General features: G+C 52.3%; 2 protein-coding genes across 4 annotated transcripts in view; both read right to left on the minus strand.

The window, feature by feature from the left end:
• Nucleotides 1–4,268, minus strand: part of LOC115499268 (F-box/WD repeat-containing protein 12-like) — a 48,176-nt gene extending 43,908 nt beyond the window's left edge. For 2 of the 3 annotated variants that reach the window (XR_004344332.1, XM_032595503.1), the window contains exons 1-2: nucleotides 4,007–4,268; nucleotides 1,305–1,342 (exon numbers count right to left, since the gene is read on the minus strand). Coding sequence is in view for 1 of the 3 variants with exons in the window: in XM_032595503.1 (XP_032451394.1) it covers nucleotides 1,305–1,342; nucleotides 4,007–4,213 (245 nt within the window). In the remaining 2 variants the exon portion in view is untranslated. The remainder of the gene's footprint in view (nucleotides 1–1,304; nucleotides 1,343–4,006) is intronic. The other variant, XM_032595504.1, reaches the window with a different exon arrangement.
• Nucleotides 4,269–5,621: 1,353 nt separating this feature from the next.
• Nucleotides 5,622–12,704, minus strand: CDK20 (cyclin dependent kinase 20). The gene is made up of 8 exons (XM_030293053.1): nucleotides 12,388–12,704; nucleotides 11,846–11,959; nucleotides 9,534–9,722; nucleotides 9,201–9,322; nucleotides 8,954–9,016; nucleotides 8,164–8,287; nucleotides 7,685–7,840; nucleotides 5,622–6,624 (listed from the first exon to the last, which is right to left on the minus strand). The coding sequence occupies exons 1-8, from the start codon at nucleotides 12,460–12,462 to the stop codon at nucleotides 6,427–6,429; spliced, it is 1,041 nt and encodes a 346-aa protein (XP_030148913.1). The 5' UTR covers nucleotides 12,463–12,704; the 3' UTR covers nucleotides 5,622–6,426.
• Nucleotides 12,705–19,162: the final 6,458 nt, after the last annotated feature.

Here is a 19,162-nt window from a genome sequence, read left to right on the forward strand (position 1 = left end):
AAAGAGCAGGGTTAGGGCTGGCTTCCTACCTATTCCAAGGTGGGAATACGGCTCTGCGAGCACTTCCACAAATACACCAACCCAGGAGTCAATCCATTTATTTCCCAGGACACAATGTCATTGAGAATCACATTTGGGAAGACAAAAAATCTTGTCCACTCCCCTACAGAGAAATCAACGTCCAGAACTGAATGTTCTCTCCAGAGACATTCCCCAAAGTGCAGAGATGAAGACTGGAATCCGATAAAAGCTCTCTTCAAGACTAACTGAAGAGATCAGCATCATTTTTCTAACAAACATTAGCAATAAGAAGTGGATGAGAAGCAACAGATGCCACAGAACACCGAACACGGCAGCGGCAGGCCTGACATCCAGAATCCTCAAGGACCACAACTGCAACATTACCCTGAAAGCAAAACCCATCAAGCAGAGATTCCCTCCAAGTGTGGAAGATTCTTTGTGTGTGAACAGCTGTTTTCCATCATAAGTGGCTAAAACTAAACACAGCTCCTAGTGGACGGCCAAGGCCACAGCCTGTCTTATGTTCAGCAAGAGAGAGAAGATGTGAGACTCCTCTCTTGGGTCAAAAGGAGTCAGGTTCCAAAGGAAAAAAGAATAAGAAAAAAACTTAATAAATTAACGATTAAGATATTTTTTATTTTCAACTCTAATTTTTTAAATCTTGAAAAATCCTAATACCATATGCGTTCATACACAGCTATGTTGTTACACCAAAGATGAGTTAAAATAAAAGTGATTTGGAGGCGCCTGGGTGGCTCAGTCGGTTGAGCGTCTGACTTCGGCTCAGGTCATGATCTCACAGTTCCTGAGTTCGAGCCCCGCGTCGGGCTCTGTGCTGACAGCTCGGAGCCTGGAGCGTGCTTCATATTCTGTGTCTCCCTCTCTCTCCGCCCCTCCCCTGCTCGCACTCTGTGTGTCTCTCTCTCAAAAATAAACAAACATTTAAGAAAATTTAAAAATAAAAAAATAAAAGTGGTTTGTTGATTTGTCTTCTATCAGCTGGCCACATGCATCTGCTGTACACATCTGCCCAAGTTTGGTACTCCTGATGCATGTCAATCTCCCATCCAATTGATAAAATCTCTTATATTTCGATATACTATAAAAAAAAAAGTATTCACTACATGCATGACAGGAGTAGTTCCCCACTGACAGGTGCTACGGATCGTCCTTTCTGATGTACTCGGTAGAGCCAGACACACGGTGCTCAAAACACTTACACGCTACACCCCTCACCTTCGCAGGACCCTCTCCTGCCCACGTTTGGCTCTTCCTTCACTTACCTCCACAGTTCCTTGGTCCCTGAAACCTCATTCCAGACCTAGAACAAGAGGACAGAGAAGTCTGGTCAGTCTGTATGCAGTTGGCACCTAGCCTGCCAGGCACCGTAGACGGGACAGAGAGCTAGATCAGACTCAGTGCCTGTGGGCAACAAAACTCACCCTGGGGAATCAGACATATGTGGACGGCCCAATTAAAAACAATCAAGAGTGAGAAAGGAGAGTATAACAATGTCGGTGGAGCTGAGGGGCTCAGAAGAGATTACTGACAAAATCCCCAACAGCTGAAGCATTCCAGGGAGAGAGAAAACTACTGGAGCAAAGACTGTGAAGTGAGAAAAAACCAGTGAGCATTCTGCCTCAAGTGGAGTAAAGCGTTCTGGGGAAAGGAGCTGGAAATCTGCTTAGAGCCAACTCGCAAAGTCGTAACGGCAAAACCAGTGAGAAGCCACTTGGCAATTGTGAATGGAGGAGTGGCGGGGTAGCCTGTTTAGTTAGATCACTGGCTCCTTCGAGAAGGAAGAATTGGAAATGAGGGCAGGGCAACAGGCTGCCGCAGCAGAGTAACTACAGGCACTGGCCTGGAGGGTGTCCCAGAGACGCCAAGATGGTAGAACAGCCGTCTTGGGAGACGGTCAGCCCTGCTCCCATAAACCGCCCCCTGCAGAAGTATTTGAGAGAGGCTCGGGATCAGTCAGTCCTGGGAGGGAACCAGAGTGTCATGCCTGCCCTCACCCAGACCCACAGCTGCGTCCTGGGACGCCCTGGCCTCTCCAGCCAGGCCAGCGTGGATCCCGGAGCCCACACAGCTTCCGAGGGAACCACTCTGGAGAGCTGTCTGTGGTCCAGTCGCACTGAAGGCCCCCATCCCAGAACCTGGCTGGCCCGTCCCTGGCAGAAGCAAACAGCCCTTGCTCACCTGCCGGATCAAAGTGCCTCGGTCTTCTTGGCAGGAATGTAAAGTTTATAATTTGCAGAAATCAAGCCAAGACAGTCAAGAGGATTTACGCATTTTCCTTTTATGGAGTTCCCAGTTCAAAACCTACCTGAGACCTTATTTCCCAAACACAGAGTATGATGTGCAATATAGTCTGAAAAATCTGAAAAATAAATACTACCCACCCAGGGGACCCCTCTGTTAGATGCTGGCCTTCACGACAACACAGTGAGGCAAGGATAACTGACTTCATCTTGGCCAGCAGGGAAACCGTGCCCCAGAGAAGCCTGTGCTGCCCAAGGGTACAAGTCGCCCTCCTTCCTCACTCTGCCCCTGCGCCATCGCTCGCCTGCTGCAGGGATCCAGTCCCAGCCCTGCATGGGACTAGCTGGGTGGGACTGTCTCTTCATTGGTAAAAAGGGGATGAAAACCCGGTATTTTACCTGACACATTTTAAATATAGTTATGGAATTCAAACACGAATCTGTTTATTGATCTTTGTGTAAAACGATATGATAACGTGTGACAATTAATAAGGAAAATCTTCAGGAGGGCCGCCTCGGTGGCTCAGGCAGTTAAATGTCTGCCTTGGGCTCAGGTCATGATCTCATGGTCTGGGAGCTCAACCCCACACCGGGCCCTCTACTGTCAGCACAGAGCCCGCTTCAGATCCTTTCTCTCCGTCTCTGTCTGCCCCTTCCCCCTCCCGCTCTCTCTCAAAAATATACATAAACCTTAAAAACGAAAAAAGAAAAAGAAAATCCTCCGGAGGCCAGCAGGGGGGCTCTCAGGCCACAGCCCTGGTCAGTTGCAGACCCGGCACCTTGCAAACCAATGCTAGTTTAGCTACTCCTTCACTGCCTCAGAGGGAGTAAGATTTCTCCCCACCCCACCTCCCAACAGCCCAGCAAAGGAGACTGTCACAGCCCAGCCAGGGAGAAGCCACCGCACTTCCAGTCCCCAGTTGACTGCAACGGACTTTTAGTTCTCAACAGCCCTTCCAGCCTCGCCTTCCTCTGTAAAAGAGCCTCTCCAGCTTTCTTCTCTGGACTCGCCCATTGTTTTGCCAGGCCCCGCTGGGCTTGGGTTGCAATTCTCCGTTATTCCCAAACAAACCCATTTTTGCCGGTAAGATAACTGGCAGTTTTCTATCTAAGGTTAACAAATGTATTTTAGGTTCCTTTATGAAATTCCCTGACTCGACAAGTATTTACAAAGGGCACGCTGGGTGCCAGAGACAGGATGCTGGCTGTCAGGCACGAATCCAGCGGGGGGAAAGCGGACATGAACTGCGTACACTACACCAGCAGTTAAGCTGTGCGGAGCCCTAGGAGGAGCCGGCGCAGGTGCACACGGGGCGGATGACAGCCAGGACCCAGGCGTGCGGGCGCCCTGACCCCAGGGGACTCACCACTCACAGGAAACTCTTGGCTTCCCAGACAAGACCCAGAGGGAAATTATAGAATGTTCCAGAAGAGGTGGGAGGGGCAAGGAAACAGGCCCCCCAAGGCCATCCAGGCAGTGAAAGCTGATGGCAGGGGGGCCGCAGCAGACCAGCGAACAGGGCTCTGGGAGTCCCCGGGGCGGCGGCTCGCAACACCCACACAAGCCTCCAGGTCACCACCCCGGCCTCAGCGCGCTAGGCCCACCACGGAATTGGCCGCCGGACGCCGCCCCCCAAACGGGGAAACTGAGGCCCAGAAAAGGGCCAGCCTTGGACACGCAGGAACCATAAAGCCAGTCCTGCCTCCCGGACAGGGCGCGCTACCTTGTCCACCTGGGCGGCGCAGAGCAGGTCTCGGGCCTCCAGGAAGGAGAAAACGTGCAGGAGCTCATGGAACCCAAGTTTCGGCTCCATCTCGCCCGCACCGCCCAGCCTCCGCCCCCCGGCCACGCCTTCCACGCGCTTCTGGCCTTCCGGCCAAACCCCGCCCATCTCGCCACGCTTCCGCCCCGAGGGCCAAACCCCGCCCATCACGCCGTGCTTCTGGCCCGCAGGCCGAGGAGCACGCCAAGATGCTTCCTTCCGCTCCGGACGGCCAAACCCCGCCCATCCCACCCTACTTCCGCCCCGCGGACTACACCCACCCAGTGCTCAATGCTTCCGTTCTGTTGGGTCAATCCTCTGCCAGCCTGCCAGCCCTCCGCTTTAAGCTGGAGCCAGTCGGCCCCGCTCCTCCCTGACCTTCCACTTGCCTCTGACCACCCCTTGGCTCTCGCTCTGACCTTCACCCCTGCACTGACCCTCACGTTGGACATTGCGGTGGTCTTGAACCCAGCCCCTCCCAAGCCCTTGCTCTGGCCTTTGACTTCACCTTTGACCTGTCCCCATTTCGGACCCTTGCCGCTCTCAACCTGGCCTTTGACATGGGCCTCTCATTTACCAGATTCGGGCCTGCCCCTGGTCCTGACACTCACCCTTGACCCTGACCCTCCTCCAACCTCGCCCAGCTCACAACCCTCAACCTTGCCATCCACGCTATCCTGAATCCCTACCCTCACCTGACCCTGACACTCACTGTGACCATCACTGGGATCTTCACCCTGGCCTCACCTTTGCTTTCACAGTGACCCTCAGCCTCACTCTGAACTTGACATTCAAGGTGAGGTCAGGTTCAAGGGCAAGTTTAGAGTGTCCTGTGAATGGAGTTGGTGGAGGGCCAGTGATCCAGACGTGGGTACAGGCTCAAATTTATACGGAGCTGAGAGCTCCCAGAAATTAGCTGGACTGGAGCTGGGCATCGACAGATGTGGCTGGACAAACAGGCAGAGGACAGATCCCTAAAACATCAGACCTCTCCCTGAAAGCAACGCTGTGTCTATTGTTTTGTATTTCCCCAGAAGCTTGGAGGCAATGCCTGGCAGCGTCACCTGTGCTCAGGGCTGACACGGGTTTAGCCACATGAAGAACAAAATGCACATTTTAAGAGTAAGAGATTGTTGGGGCGCCTGGGTGGCGCAGTCGGTTAAGCGTCCGACTTCAGCCAGGTCACGATCTCGCGGTCCGTGAGTTCGAGCCCCGCGTCGGGCTCTGGGCTGATGGCTCAGAGCCTGGAGCCTGTTTCCGATTCTGTGTCTCCCTCTCTCTCTGCCCCTCCCCCGTTCATGCTCTGTCTCTCTCTGTCCCAAAAATAAATAAACGTTGAAAAAAAAAAAAAAAAAAAGAGTAAGAGATTCCTAAGGATATGTTTGTTTCTCTGGTCCGTTTTTAACTCTTCCTGAACCAGGACTGCACTGTCTCAACAGGCCCTATGAAAAGTCTTAGGTCTAACAGTGAGTCCTTCCCTGGTTTTTCTCTTCTGCCTTCTCTTAACCCTTTCATTTCTGTGTAGATTATAGAATCAGCTGATCAAAATTTATTAAGCAAGCAAACAAGAGCCAACTGGGCTTAAGTATTCGGATTTACTGAATTAACAAATGACTTCCAAGAATGCCTATCTCCTCGCTTGCTCTGTACCTGAGTAAGGAGGTGGCACGTCTGGTCCTGGCTCACCCTTGTCCTCAGGGTAGAGATGCTGGTAAGCGGCTTGACCCCGATCGGTCCCCAACCTGAGCCATCCTGGGGCTTGAATTCTGCCACTGCACCTCCAAATGGGAGCCCCACTGCATGAAGCCCCCAGGACCGGAGGAGCCGTGAGTGGAGCCGCATTCCTGGTGACCACAGAGAAACAAGGGCCAGGAAACGATGCCCGCCACCTTGGCCACTTCCCTCGGTAGGAATGGAGGGGGGCTGACACCAGGCAGAACTACCTGGGCTTTTTACAATAAATCTCCAAAGTGAACTAGCTTTCAATGCCTCTGAAAACAAAATCAAACAAAGCTGCCCTCCCACTCGTGTTCCCGCGTGAGGACACCTCACACTCTCCGCTCCCCTAGGTGGCTCTACCGAGGCCATCCCTGACCGGGAAGGCAGGGCCTGGACAACCAGCACCACGGCAGCCACAGCCACGGAGCTCACGGTCTCCCTCTGATGGGTCAGTTGGCAGCACGCACACGGGAGGCCAATGGCACCGGCTGTAGGTCCCCTCTGCTGGAGCCGGATGTCCTCGTCCCCAGCCTGGGAGCAGACCAGGTGAGGGGTGGACCTAGTGAGGCTGTGTGGGGGCCACAGGAGGTCGGGTCAGGCTCAGCAGAGAAACAAGAAGCCCAGGGGGCTCTGGGGGACAGGACGGCAGGGCGGGCCCAGCGTCAGCCCTCCGGGATGAAGGGCCGAATCAGCTCCGGGTTCAACAGTGACTCTTCGAGAGGCCGGTCCACGTGGAAGTCATGGACGTGGGGGGGGCCCGGGTGGGCCTTGGGGGTGGGTCCCCCCGGGCGCTGGGGAATCGGCAGCTCCGAGGGGTGGGCAGGCAGGGGAGCCGTGAAGAAGTACTGATGCAGGAGGGCCTGCGGGCGGCAAGCGAGGGACAGAAGGCAATGAGTCACCTCCCCGTCCCAACCTCAGCTCACCTGCCTCTGAGGGAGGATGGAGCACTGCCCTGCAAGGCTCGTTCCCACACCTGCTCCGCAGCATCTCCACGTGCTCAGCACCTGAACACCCTTACAGGTTCTCGGGAGCCAGCAGGGGGCAGAACACAGAGCCTCCCCGTGAGTCTTCCCCAAGTCAGGGGTATGGGTGACAGACAAGACAGAGGAGAAAGGGACAGGGAGCGTCAGATGACTAGTGCTGTGTCAGAGCGACAGCGGAGGTTGAGGGGACCAGAGAGGCTGCGGGCCTGCAGAGCAGTGCGGGCGAGCTCCAGGGAGGGGTGCTGGAGCAGAGATCCCAGAGGCGCACAGTTAGGGCCTGAGGACACACAGCAGGCCCGGGGGGAGAGTGGCCAGGAGGGTCACAGAGGTGATGTCCCCCAGCATGTGACTGCTCAAAGAGGGAGCCACAGGAGAGCCCTGCTGGGGTCTGAGCTGGCCTGCCAGGGGTGGGTGCCCTGAAGAGACACAGCAGGATCTGGGAGGCAGTGGCGTAGACAGGGAGGCAGGCAGGTGGCCTTGGTCCAGCAGCCTTGGTCCGCTGAGATGGCTCACCAGGGGCCTGCTAGTACTGGGGCGGGCAGGGCACGGGGACGCCCGAGAGAGGCTCCCACGTCAGCCCATGGTCCTGCCTCTCCTTCCCAGCCACACGACCCCCTTCCAGGTCCCCCTCGCCAGACCTCTGCTCATCATTTCTCCCTGAAAAACGCCTCCCCAAGCTTAAACTGGCACCCCCCCCCCAGAGTCAGTCCCACCTGCCCACCCCCAGGGCCCAGGAAGATGCCAGGCGTGTGCAGATGCAGAGTAAATATCCACTGGAGGGATGAGGCAGCCGGTCACCCACAACCCAGGCGCGCTCTCCGGCAAGGTGGCCATGTCTTTTACTGGGGTCCCCACCTGCCCGTGGCCCCCCGGGTTCTGGTGCCAGCCTGTCACAGGGCCCCGAGTGAGGAGGGTCAGGGAAACGGGGTCACCCTACCTGGGAGGCTGAGATGCGCTGGCGCGGAGGGTAGAGGAGGAACAGCCCCAGCAGGTCCAGGGCCTGGGGAGACGCGTCGGGCAGCACCTCCTCCAGGGGCACAGGCGCCTGCTCCTTGAAGGAGATCTTGTTGTAGTCGGGCAGCTCCGTGATCTCCTAGGACCATGGTCATCAGTCCGTGCGGCCGTGGCCCACCTGCTCACCGGTCATCCCACCCCCACCCCCCCACGTCTCAGGCATGTGCACAAAGTGCCAGTGTGCCGGCAGGAGGGGAGGGACAGGACCCGGCTTCCTGCATCCAGCAGGGCAGGATGGGAGGAGCCGCCAAGAGAGGCCAGAACAGTGGTCTGGGGGGAGGGGGGGAGGGGGCCAGGGAGGTGTGGAGCCACAAGAGAAAAGGCACAGAGGGTGGTCCTTGCTGTTGGGGGGAAGGGAAGACACCTGCCCCCACCCGTTCCCCGCTGGGAACCCCTGCAAACCGGCCAGACTTGAGGACTGGGGGTGCCCAGGATTCGAAGCACACAGCAAAGCTGCTCGATGTCATTCTCCCCAGGGAAGAGAGGGGATCCGTTCAGCAATTCCCCCAGGATGCAGCCCACAGCCCTGCAGACACAGACCCAGACAGCTGAGAGATCTCCCCTCACCGGTTCGGTCGCCTCGCACTATGACACAGATCTCCCCACACTGCACGCACACCCCATACTAGGGCCAAGGAACCACAGAATAGCACAGCGGCTTCGTACCTGAGGCTACAGACTCGTACACAAAACCCACAAGCCTAGAACACAGACCAGGTCCCCCTCGCCAACAGCTCACTGGCCTCAACCCTAGAAAACATAGCAACCCCCTCAGTGGTTCTGAGACTTCTCAGAGCCTCAGTTTCTGGGACACGCAGCCACCGTCTCTCACTCCTCACTTTCTGGGACAGACCTCCAAAATAGCCCCTAAATCTCAAGTGCCTAGGCATGGACAAACCATCCTACCCAAATAAAGCTCAGAGCCTTCACACCCAGGCATATAACCACCCCCTGCCTACCAGATTAGAGGATCCATGCCTTGAGCCTCAACTACCTCCCTGACTCCAGCCCAGATGCTTCCCGCTCCCATCACACCTGACCCCCACCCAAGTGAAAACTGACCCCAAACTCCTCAGAGACTCCCCAACGAGGGAAAACACCCCCAAGGCAACCTAGAGCTCACAGCACGAAGACGCCCCCAAATGGCTTAGCAACCCCACATTCCCCCGTGCCCAGCCCACAGAAGTCTCACCACAGGTCGACGCCCTGGTCATACTGGCGGGCACCATACAGGAGCTCCGGGGCTCGATACCACCTGGGAGGAGGGGGTGGGCACAGCCAGCTCGCTCGTCTGACGGAGGCTGCCCAGAAAGGTCACCCCCGCCCCACATCAGCCCCACAAGCAATGTCTGAACAGAAGGTCCAGAAGCATCTCAGCCCGGTGAGAAGGTTGGGGCCTGTCCTCTGCCAACTCCTGCCTGGGAACTGGCCCTCCCTACCTGGTGGCCACCTGGTGTGTGTAGAGGCGGCTGCCATCTGGGGAGAAGACCCGGGCCAGGCCAAAGTCTGCTATCTTGAGCTGGCCTGAGGCACTGATGAGCAGGTTGGCCGGTTTCAGGTCCTGAAGACACCAAAGGGGGCATCAGTTCCTCCACACCCCTGGAGGACCTTGGGGCAGGAGGGTGTGGCAGGCTAAGCACCCGGGTCAGCCCAGGCCCCACTCTCTCCAGGGCCACTGAGTCTGTGGCTTGGCCACACCACGGGTCTTGCCCCTCTGACCCCTCTTCAAGGGCTGGCCCGCAGGTCCCGCCGCAGCCCGTGCTGACACTGACCCGATGCACGATGTTGTTGGCGTGGCAGAATGCCACACCCTTGAGCAGCATCTGCAGGTAGCTCTTGACCTGTGCCTGGCCCAGGGGCCTCTGGGCGTGGCGCACCACCTCGGCCAGATCCGACAGCATGAACTCGAAGGCCAGCACAAAGCCTGCGCCGTGCGGGAACACGGCCTTCAGCTGCACCACCTGCAGGCAGGCATCCGGTCAGCCCTGGGACCCACATCACTCAGACCCGCTGGGGGACCCCAGCCCCGCCCCAGACAGAGGACCAGGCGGGTGGGTGATGTGAGACCTGAGCTCAGAACCAGGGATGCGGAACCCCCAGTTGTTCCCCTCTCCAGAGAGAAGATGGTCCCCATCTAACACTCCACTCACTCACTCAGGGAAGAGGAGGTGGGAAGGTCACCCAGGGCAGTGACTGGGCTTCCCCCCAGCCCAGGAACTGGAAAACCACCTGCAGTGTCCCCCCCTACCCCCTGCCCCTCACTCACACACACACAAACACACACAGGGCACAGGTCTCCTGTGGGCTCCTCTAGGGCCATGAAACCCCAGCACCAGGAGAGCTGGACACATGTCACATACACTTCCCAAGGGACCACGGGTCAGCGGGGCCAGGCTGCACAACACGGAGCAGGAGCAAGGCCTGGCAGGGCCTGTGCTGTGCTCACAGCACAGGGAGACAGACAACCGAGCGAGCCAACGGCTGGGGTGTCCCGGTTCTGACGAGGACAGACAGAGTAAATAGGGCGAGGGGAGTCGGTAAGGCAGGGATGCGGGAAGGAGCACAGACAGAGGAGCACGAAGCACAAAGCCCTGGGGGCAGAGGGGACAGTGAGGCGGCAGGAGGGACACGGGCACGTAGGGTCCTTTACGGGAAGGACGTTTGCCCTGTGCTGAGGCCCGGACGGTACCCGTCACAGGGGACGCTTCAGAGGTCATGTAGGATGAAGAGGGGCTGCAGCTCTCGGTGTGAAGAAAAGCCAGTGGGCTTTTCCAGCAGGGAAGTGAAGGGTTTCATCCACACTTTTGGACGGTGGGGAGGGGAGCACCAGCAAGGACACGGCGTGGTCATTCGGGTCGGAGATGAGGACAGCCTGGGCTCCACGCTGGGGCATCTGAAGGTGGGACCTCCAGGGCTGCTGACTCACAGGTGGAGGGCCCGTGTCACCCTCCCATGTATGGGCTGTGTGTGCAAGCCCGTGGACCTTTTTTTTGTTTAATTTTCTTAATGTTTGTTTATTTTTGAGGGGAGGGGGAGGAGCAGAGAGATGGAGACAGAGGGTCTGAAGTAGGCTCTAAGCCGAGAGCAGCAAGCCCGTACGTGGGGCTTGAACTCACAAACCGTTAGATCACAACCTGAGCGAAGTCAGACACTCAACCGACTGAGCCACCCAGGTGCCCTGAGCCCGTGGACTTTTATTGCTGGTTTTCAGAATTTGAAGATAGCACCCAATCATTCCCCAGGTCACACACATATACTCAAACACACAGAATTATAAAGAAAAAACAACAGAAGAAAAACCCTATCACCTACAATCAAACTTACAGCACATTCTAACCGACTTTACAACAGATAGGGTACGTACAATCCCACACTCACATACAGGCACACATGTTTGTACAAAACTAGGACACAGAGTTTATGTGTTTTACAAGCAGTTTACAGAGTGCTTCTGTTACATAGCCAACATGTCATGGACATCTCCAGAGGATAACAAGCAAGTCAGAGCACGACAGGATACACCAGTCACCTCCCAGGGATGAGAGAGAGCACCGTGAGGAGCAACGGGGCTGGGGGGAAGTGCCCCTCCTCGCGTGCCCACAGCGCCTCCCAGCCCCATGGACCAAGCCACGTGGGCCCTGCAGCCTCTGTCCATCTCCCCTGCAGCACTTAAATCATCAGAAGTCCGCTCGGGGCCAACGCCCAGCACAGGGTAGGGCCCATGAGAGGACCCAAGGTTAGAACGTCCTCGATCAGACCCTGACCAAAGCCTCCCGGGACCCGCCGAGCACCCACAAGCTGGCAGAGGGGAGATCCTGAAATGGGCCTGGCTGAGCAGCGGAGAACTCAGAATGACAAATACCTGAAACAGTTAACCCAGCCTGTGACCAGAACAGAAGCTCAATGGGTGGCAGTGATCGTTATCATTAAAAATCACTAAATGCTTTATGGAAAGAAGTCAGTGAAGAAGAGAATGAGTAAGGGAAGAAAATCAGTGGGTGAGAGGGATGAGTGAGGAGTGAAGTCGGTGGGTGGATGAGGTGGACAAGGGAAGGAGAGGCCCTCCAACCCCAGCCCCACTCACGTGCTGATTGTCCTCGATCTCCTGCAGGGCTTTGATCTCCCGCAAGGCCTGGTTGGGGATGCCATCCTCCAGCCGCCGCAGGGCCACTTTCTTGAGGGCCACGATCTCCCCAGTCTGTGCAGGACAGAACGCAGACACTGCCACCCATCCCATCCCAGGTGGGAAAGGGGCCGCGGGGACGGGAAAGGCGTCACCTGGGTGGGACGCAGAGGCCCAGGGGCCTCGTGGGGTGGGAAGGGAGGGAAATCAGGTACAGCCCGGGACCAGCTGTCCCAGCGCCGCGCAAACAGCTAAGAGGCTTTCAGGCCACGCTCCTCGGGCACTCGCGGCATAGCTGCTGTGGCCTCGCGGGTGGGTGGGAAGCTTGCAACCCGGACAGCCCCCACTGATGGGGGCCAGACTGGTGGGCGCACACCACGAAGCGGGGCGAGGAGGCAGGCGCAGCGGTGCACACGCGGGCAGGGGAAACGGGGGCGGGAGGTGGGGGGGAGCGTCCCTCGGCCAGGAACGGCTGCAGGCGGAGATCCCACGGCCCCGCTCACCTCCACGTGCTTGGCCTTGAAGACGATGCCGTGCGCGCCCTCCCCGATGCGGCCCAGGATGCAGTACTGGTCCATGCAGACCCTCCGCACGCCCCGCCCCTCCCCGCTGGAGCGACGCGGTTGCCTAGCAACGGGCTGCTTCCGGGAGCCGGACCGGGCGGCCGACCGGAGCTGGGGACGGTGTCCGGGCGTCGTCTGCGCCTTCGCCGGTTCCCCGCGGTCCGGCCGCAGCGCGCTTCATTCGGGGGAAGCCATCGTGCGCGGAGGGCGCCAGCGCCGGGGCGGGGAAACGATGGCGGGCGGCTTCCCCTGCCCGCAGCTTCTGGACGTCACGTGACGTGCGACGCCAGGGCACGCATAGGGGGCGGGGCCGCGTGGTCGTGATAGGCGGGGACAGGGGCGGGGCTACGCGTCTGGGGCGGGGATTCCAGGTGACTGGGCGGGGCCAACTCCTCCCCAGCCGGCCAGGGTTCCCCAACCCTAGCTGGAGATGCCAGCTTCAAGCTTACTCAGGAGTCAGTGAGGAAGGGAGCCCGGTTCAGGACCAAGTTGTGGAAGGAGCATCAACGGGGCCTCCCTTCTGGACGGTCGGCTGGGACCTTTTAAAAAGTTCGAACTCTGACCAGGAAGCCCAAGTCTGAGGCTTCTCATGAGGAAGCATCAGGAGGAAATGGCAGTGAGCGATTTTAAAGAAGTGTATACAAAGGATTTTGACAAAAAACACAAGTTGCGAAGTTAAACTTCGGAAAAGATGCGCGATCTCACCACGATAAAATAAATGCGAAATAATCTACAATTTTCCACCTATCAAATGGCTAAAGATCCCAGGTGTCTGACTTCGGCTCAGGCCATGATCTCGCGGTTCGTGGGTTCGGCCCCCGGTTGGGCTCTGTGCTGACAGCTCAGAACCTGGAGCCTGCTTGGGATTCTGTGTCTCCGTCTTTCTGCCCCTACCCCACTCGTGCTCTGTCTCTTTGTCTCTGTCTCTCTCTCTCTCAAAAGTAAGTAAACATTTAAAAAATTAAATAATAGGGGCGCCTGGGTGGCGCAGTCGGTTAAGCGTCCGACTTCAGCCAGGTCACGATCTCGCGGTCCGTGAGTTCGAGCCCCGCATCAGGCTCTGGGCTGATGGCTCAGAGCCTGGAGCCTGTTTCCGATTCTGTGTCTCCCTCTCTCTGCCCCTCCCCCATTCATGCTCTGTCTCTCTCTGTCCCAAAAATAAATAAACGTTGAAAAAAAATTTTTTTAATTAAATAATAATAATAAATAAATAAATAAAAGGCCAGGGCTATGGGAAAACAGGAACTCTTACCCCTTTGCTTGTGGGAGTGTAATTTGGTGATGCTGATCAAATGACAGATGCATACCAGATGCATATCCCCTTGCACCCAGCAAGTCCACTTCTAGAAATTCCCCCAACAGATGTACCGCACACATGTAAAACGGCATGTGCAAAGTTACTCATTGTAGCATTGTTGGAACAGCAAAAACTGGAAACGTTCCAGAGGTCCATCAGTAGGAGACTAAGTGGCGGTATACCCTTCCAGTGGAATATGTGGCCTCAAAAATGAATGCCGATGCTTGTTTATGTGCAGTAATAGAAAGACTTCTAACATACATTGCTTAGCTAAAAAGGCAAGATGCAGAACAGAACATACAGTGTGCCACTAGCTATGTAAAGAAAAACATGTAACTAATGCTTGTTCGTCAATTATAAGGTTTCTGCAAAGATACTCAAGATTTCATGACTGCAGTTACCTGGTGGAGGGACTGGAAGGATTGGTAGGAGGTGAACTTTTCACTGGGCCTTTTTGTATTCTTTCAGTTTTGAACCATATCATTTATTAATTTTCAAAAAAATGTTTTCTGGCTCAGAAGTTCAGTTCTACTTTTCTTTTAACAATTGCAGAAGAATGCCTTGATCTCCAAAGATGTTCATGCTGCTTGATGATAGCAGAGGCCGTGGCAGATGGTAAATAAGTAATGGGAGTGACTTAGAACGGAATACTTTATAGCTATCACAAAGGGTGAGGATAAATACAGTGTGGCATGGGAAAAGGATGGTTTTCAAAAAATAGGACAGAGTCATTTGAAAAGTCATATGAAGAAAAAAATGTACACACCATACACAAAAATTCATTCCAGGTGTACTGCAAAACTAAATATGAAATGTAAGCAATGAAGCTTGTAGATGAAAACAAAATATCTTAATGACTTTGGGTTAGGTAGAAATTTTATTTGTTTACTTATTAGCAGTTTTTCACTTCATTATTGCTCAAAGTCCATGGTCTACATCATTCTTGGTGTACATTCTATGAATTTTGACAAATGCATAATGACACGTACCCACCATTATGGTATTATATTATAGCATATAGTTTCACTGCCCTAGAAATCCCCTGAGTTCATCCTACTCATATCCTTTCCCCTCACCCCTGGCAAGCACCAAACTTTTTACTGTCTCTACAGTTTAGGCTTTTCCAGAATGTCACGGAGTTGGAATCACACAGTATGTAGCCTTTTCAGAGTGGCTTCTTTCACTCAGTAATATGCATTTAATTTTCCTTTACGTCTTTATGTCTTTTCATGGTTTGACAGCTCAATTTTTATTTTGTTATTTCAAAATTATTTTAATTTAGAAATACAAAACATCTGGAGGAAAAAAATGATAGAAAAACCCAAAACATACAGGCAAATTTTTACTCCATGAGCTTCTTCAATTCTCACTTGTTTACCAATCCCCAAGATGAAAAACTCTTCTTCAAAGATATTCAGCCACCAACAATGATGTTATTGATAGGAATATGCGTCGATTTCACAAAAAAAAGCCAATGAATCCTATTATAGCATATCTTATTGCTGTTGCCATGACAATCTTCTGGAATTCTTTCCTGTCGGGTGTAGTGCATCTTTTAACCAGTCAAACTGAGCCCTTCACAAACTGCCGGCTTGGCTTTATGCACTCCATTACCTGATGCACGGTGCCTGCCTGCCAACACCTCAGTTGCCAAGGACGTGTACACAAAAGTGGGCGAGCTCATCTCTTTTTAGCACGTCAGTAATATCCCATCGTCGGGGTAGACCAAGGTTTGCTTATCCAATCACCTACTGAAGGAAACCTATGTTGCTTTCAGGTTCTGGCAATTATGGAGTAAAGTTGCTATAAACATCCATCTGCCGGTGTGGTATAGACATGAGATTCCCAGTCCTTTGGGTAGACGCCAAAACAGGAGAACAGTTGCTGAATTGAACGGTAACAGTATGTTTTTTTGTTTTGTTTTTTGTTTTTAAATTTTTTTTAACGTTTGTTTATTTTTGAGACAGAGAGAGACAGAGCATGAACGGGGGAGGGGCAGAGAGAGAGGGAAGACACAGAACCGGAAGCAGGCTCCAGGCTCCGAGCCATCAGCCCAGAGCCCGACGCGGGGCTCGAACCCACGGACCGCGAGATCGTGACCCCAGCCGAAGTCGGCCGCTTAACCGACTGAGCCACCCAGGCGCCCCTGATTTCTAGAGTTTCAAAAATGTTGTTTCTGACCATTTTTTCCAGGTTTCCTGTTGCTCTTGTGTTGGAGAGAAGTTTTGGAGGGCCTGATGAGTAAGCACACTGGCAGCAGGAAGGCAAGTCTTTCCTCCTCCGTGCTCCAGCGTGGTCCACTGGCAGAGATTCATACCTATCATGACAGGAGGGAAAGGAAAGGGCCAGATCAGCTGTCCACTGTCCGGAACAGGCAAGAAGGGTGAATTTGAGGCTGAGAAGCAACAAACTGACAAATCGGCAGAAGCTGTGTGGCTACAGAAGGGGACAAAGTAGCTTGATTTCAAAACAGTGAAGATGTGGTGAAAATCCCACAATCTTATCACTCAGAAAACAGTGCTATCGTTCTTTTACATTTATGGAATTTTGTACTAACTAGGAGTATGTATTTCGTGCGTATGTATAACACATTATAGGAGATACAACAGTTAAACGGACATTTTAAGCAATTAGGATACTATTTATATGTGGATACAGTACACCATTTACATAATATTATTCATATACTGCAACATGGTTTTCTTTTCTGGATGACAGAAATTTCACAGCTATTAATTGATTTGCCTAGAGCACCATAGCTGGGTTTACAGGGTTTTTTTTCTTGTAATTTTACCATTCACTCACCTGCTACTATCTAAGGGGGATGGACAACCAAAGGGAGGAACTTGTTATTTCCAGCTGAGGAACTGGAGATAGTTCTATGAGGAAGGTGATAGAATTGACTTGCATTTGAAGGGGGGCTTTACATGCCGTGGGATAATTTGAATAAAGATTAAAGAGCCCAGGTGTGGGGGTACAGGGTCTCAAGGTGGGCTGGGAGGTGAGGGGGTAATCAAGTGTGTGGGTAAGGAATGGAAGGAAACTGAGAAACTGGTGATAGAACCAGGTGTCTAAGACTGTGACCTCTTTGGAAGGAATGTAGACTTCTTCACCTTGTAGGGGAGGCAACATGGCCCCCACCTATCTGACGTTTTCAGCTGGGGCTCTTTAACATAAAGACAGGTTAGCAAGAGAAAAACATTATATAGTGCAAGCAGCGAACATCGCATAGAGAAACCTCAAAAAGTAACTCAGAAGCAGTCTGGCTTAGCACTCCAGCTTCTGTACCATCTTCAATGAACAACAATAAATTTGCAGAGAAATGATAAGACAAGGGAGGATTTTAGGCTCCAAAGGCAGCAAACTGTGGGAAGGTAGAAACACGGAAGGAAACTACTGACATAAGGTTTTCTGCAGATTCCTCTGGTGCCATCACTGGCCTGATAAGTCTGTCTCCAGTAAAGGAGAATTTATTTCCTGCTTTTAGGCAGTAAAGAGAGAGCTTTTTCTGGGTTCGCTGCTTCTCAATATGCTTCAGCTCAAAATAATTTTTATGTTAAGGCATCAACCTTAAATATAAAAGAGCCAGTTATTTCACTAACAAAATGAGCTTATTTGGGGATAACAGAGGACTTGTAATTTGAAACATGCATGCTATGGTGAACCACAGGCAAATCAGAAGAGACAAAGGGAAGGTAAGCTTTTATTAGGTTTTAGAAAGAAATTGGGAAAGGTTGTTTTCAACAAAAGTTTACTGGGAAAGAATAGGAGTTCAAGGTTGTGGCAGTATCTCATTGACTGCAAACATTGTTTGCATTGTTGTTGGGGCAGGGAGAAATCTATCTTTCTTTCTTTCTCTTCCTTCTTTCCTTCCTCTTTCTTTCTTTCCTCTTTCTTTCTTTCTTTCTTTCCTCTCTTTCTTTCTTTCTTTGAGAAGATGAGACACATTGGACCAGATGGATCTAATGGATATATTAAGAACATTCCATCCTAAAACAGTGGAACACACTTTCATTTCAAGTGCACATGGAACATTCTTCAGAATAGATCCCATGTTAGGTCACAAATCAAGTCTCAACAAATTCAGAAAGACTGAAGCCATACCATGCATCTTTTCTGACCACAATGCTATGAAACTAGAAATCTACCACAAGAAAACAGGAAAGAGGACAAATATGTGGAGGTTAAATAACATGTAATTAAACAATGAATGGGTCAACAGAGAAATCAAGAGGGAATAAAAAAATACATGAAGACAAATGAAATTGAGAACATAATGGTCCAAAATCTTTGGGATGCAGCAAAACCTGTTCTAAGAAGGAAGTATACTGCAATCCAGGCCTACCTCAAAAAGCAAGAAAAATCTCAAATAAGCAACCTACCTTACACCTAAAGGAGCTAGAAAAATAACAACAAACAAAACTCAAAGCCAGCAGAAGGAAGGAAATAATAAAGGTTAGAGTAGAAATAAATGATATAGAAACTAAGAACACAGTAGATTAGATCAATAAAACCAGAAGCTGGTTCTTGAAAAGATCAACAAAATTGATAAACCTTTAGCCAGACTCATAAAAAAGGGGCAGGGCAGGGGGAGTGAGAGAGGACTCAAATAAACAAAATAAAAAATGAAAGAGGAGAAATAACAACCAACACCACAGAAATACAATTATAAGAGAATGTTAGGAGAAACTACATGCCAACAAATTGGGTAACCTAGAAGAAATGGATAAATTCCTACAAACATCACCTACCAAAATGGGAGCAGGAAGAAATAGAAAATTTGAGCAGACTGATTACCACCAATGAAATTGAATCAGTAATCAAAAAATTCCAGGGGCGCCTGGGTGGCGCAGTCGGTTGGGCGTCCGACTTCAGCCAGGTCACGATCTCGCGGTCCGTGAGTTCGAGCCCCGCGTCGGGCTCTGGGCTGATGGCTCAGAGCCTGGAGCCTGTTTCCGATTCTGTGTCTCCCTCTCTCTCTGCCCCTCCCCCATTCATGCTCTGTCTCTCTCTGTCCCAAAAATAAATAAACGTTGAAAAAAAAAAATTAAAAAATAAAAAATAAAAAATAAAAAAAAAAAAATTCCCAACAAACAAATTTCAGGACCAGATGGCTTCACAGGTATATTCTACCAAACATTTAAAGAAGAGTTAATTCTCATCCTTCTCAAACTATTCCAAAAATAGAACAGGAAGGAAAGCTTCCAAATTCATTCTTAGAGGTCAGCATTACCCTGATACCAAAACCAGATAAAGACACCACTAAACAAACAAAGAACAACAACAACAACAAAAAACCCCAGAACTACAGGCCAATATTTCTGATGAACATAGATGCAAAAATCCTCAACAAAATATGAGCAAACTGAACCCAACAGTACATCAAAAACATCATTCACTAGGTGGCTTAGTTGGTTA

Source organism: Lynx canadensis, chromosome D4, assembly GCF_007474595.2.
Source record: "Lynx canadensis isolate LIC74 chromosome D4, mLynCan4.pri.v2, whole genome shotgun sequence".
Classification (NCBI taxonomy): Eukaryota; Metazoa; Chordata; class Mammalia; order Carnivora; family Felidae; genus Lynx; species Lynx canadensis.

What these genes read in the sequence shown, in the direction of transcription:
- CDK20 (XM_030293053.1), bottom strand. Translation starts at nt 12,462, where the DNA reads ATGGACCAGTACTGCATCCTGGGCCGCATCGGGGAGGGCGCGCACGGC. An exon ending in TCAAGGCCAAGCACGTGGAG is followed by an intron (nt 11,960 to 12,387) that starts GTGAGCGGGGCC and finishes TGTCCTGCACAG; the next exon opens with ACTGGGGAGATCGTGGCCCT. An exon ending in CCAACAACATCGTGCATCGG is followed by an intron (nt 9,323 to 9,533) that starts GTCAGTGTCAGC and finishes TGGTGTCTTCAG; the next exon opens with GACCTGAAACCGGCCAACCT.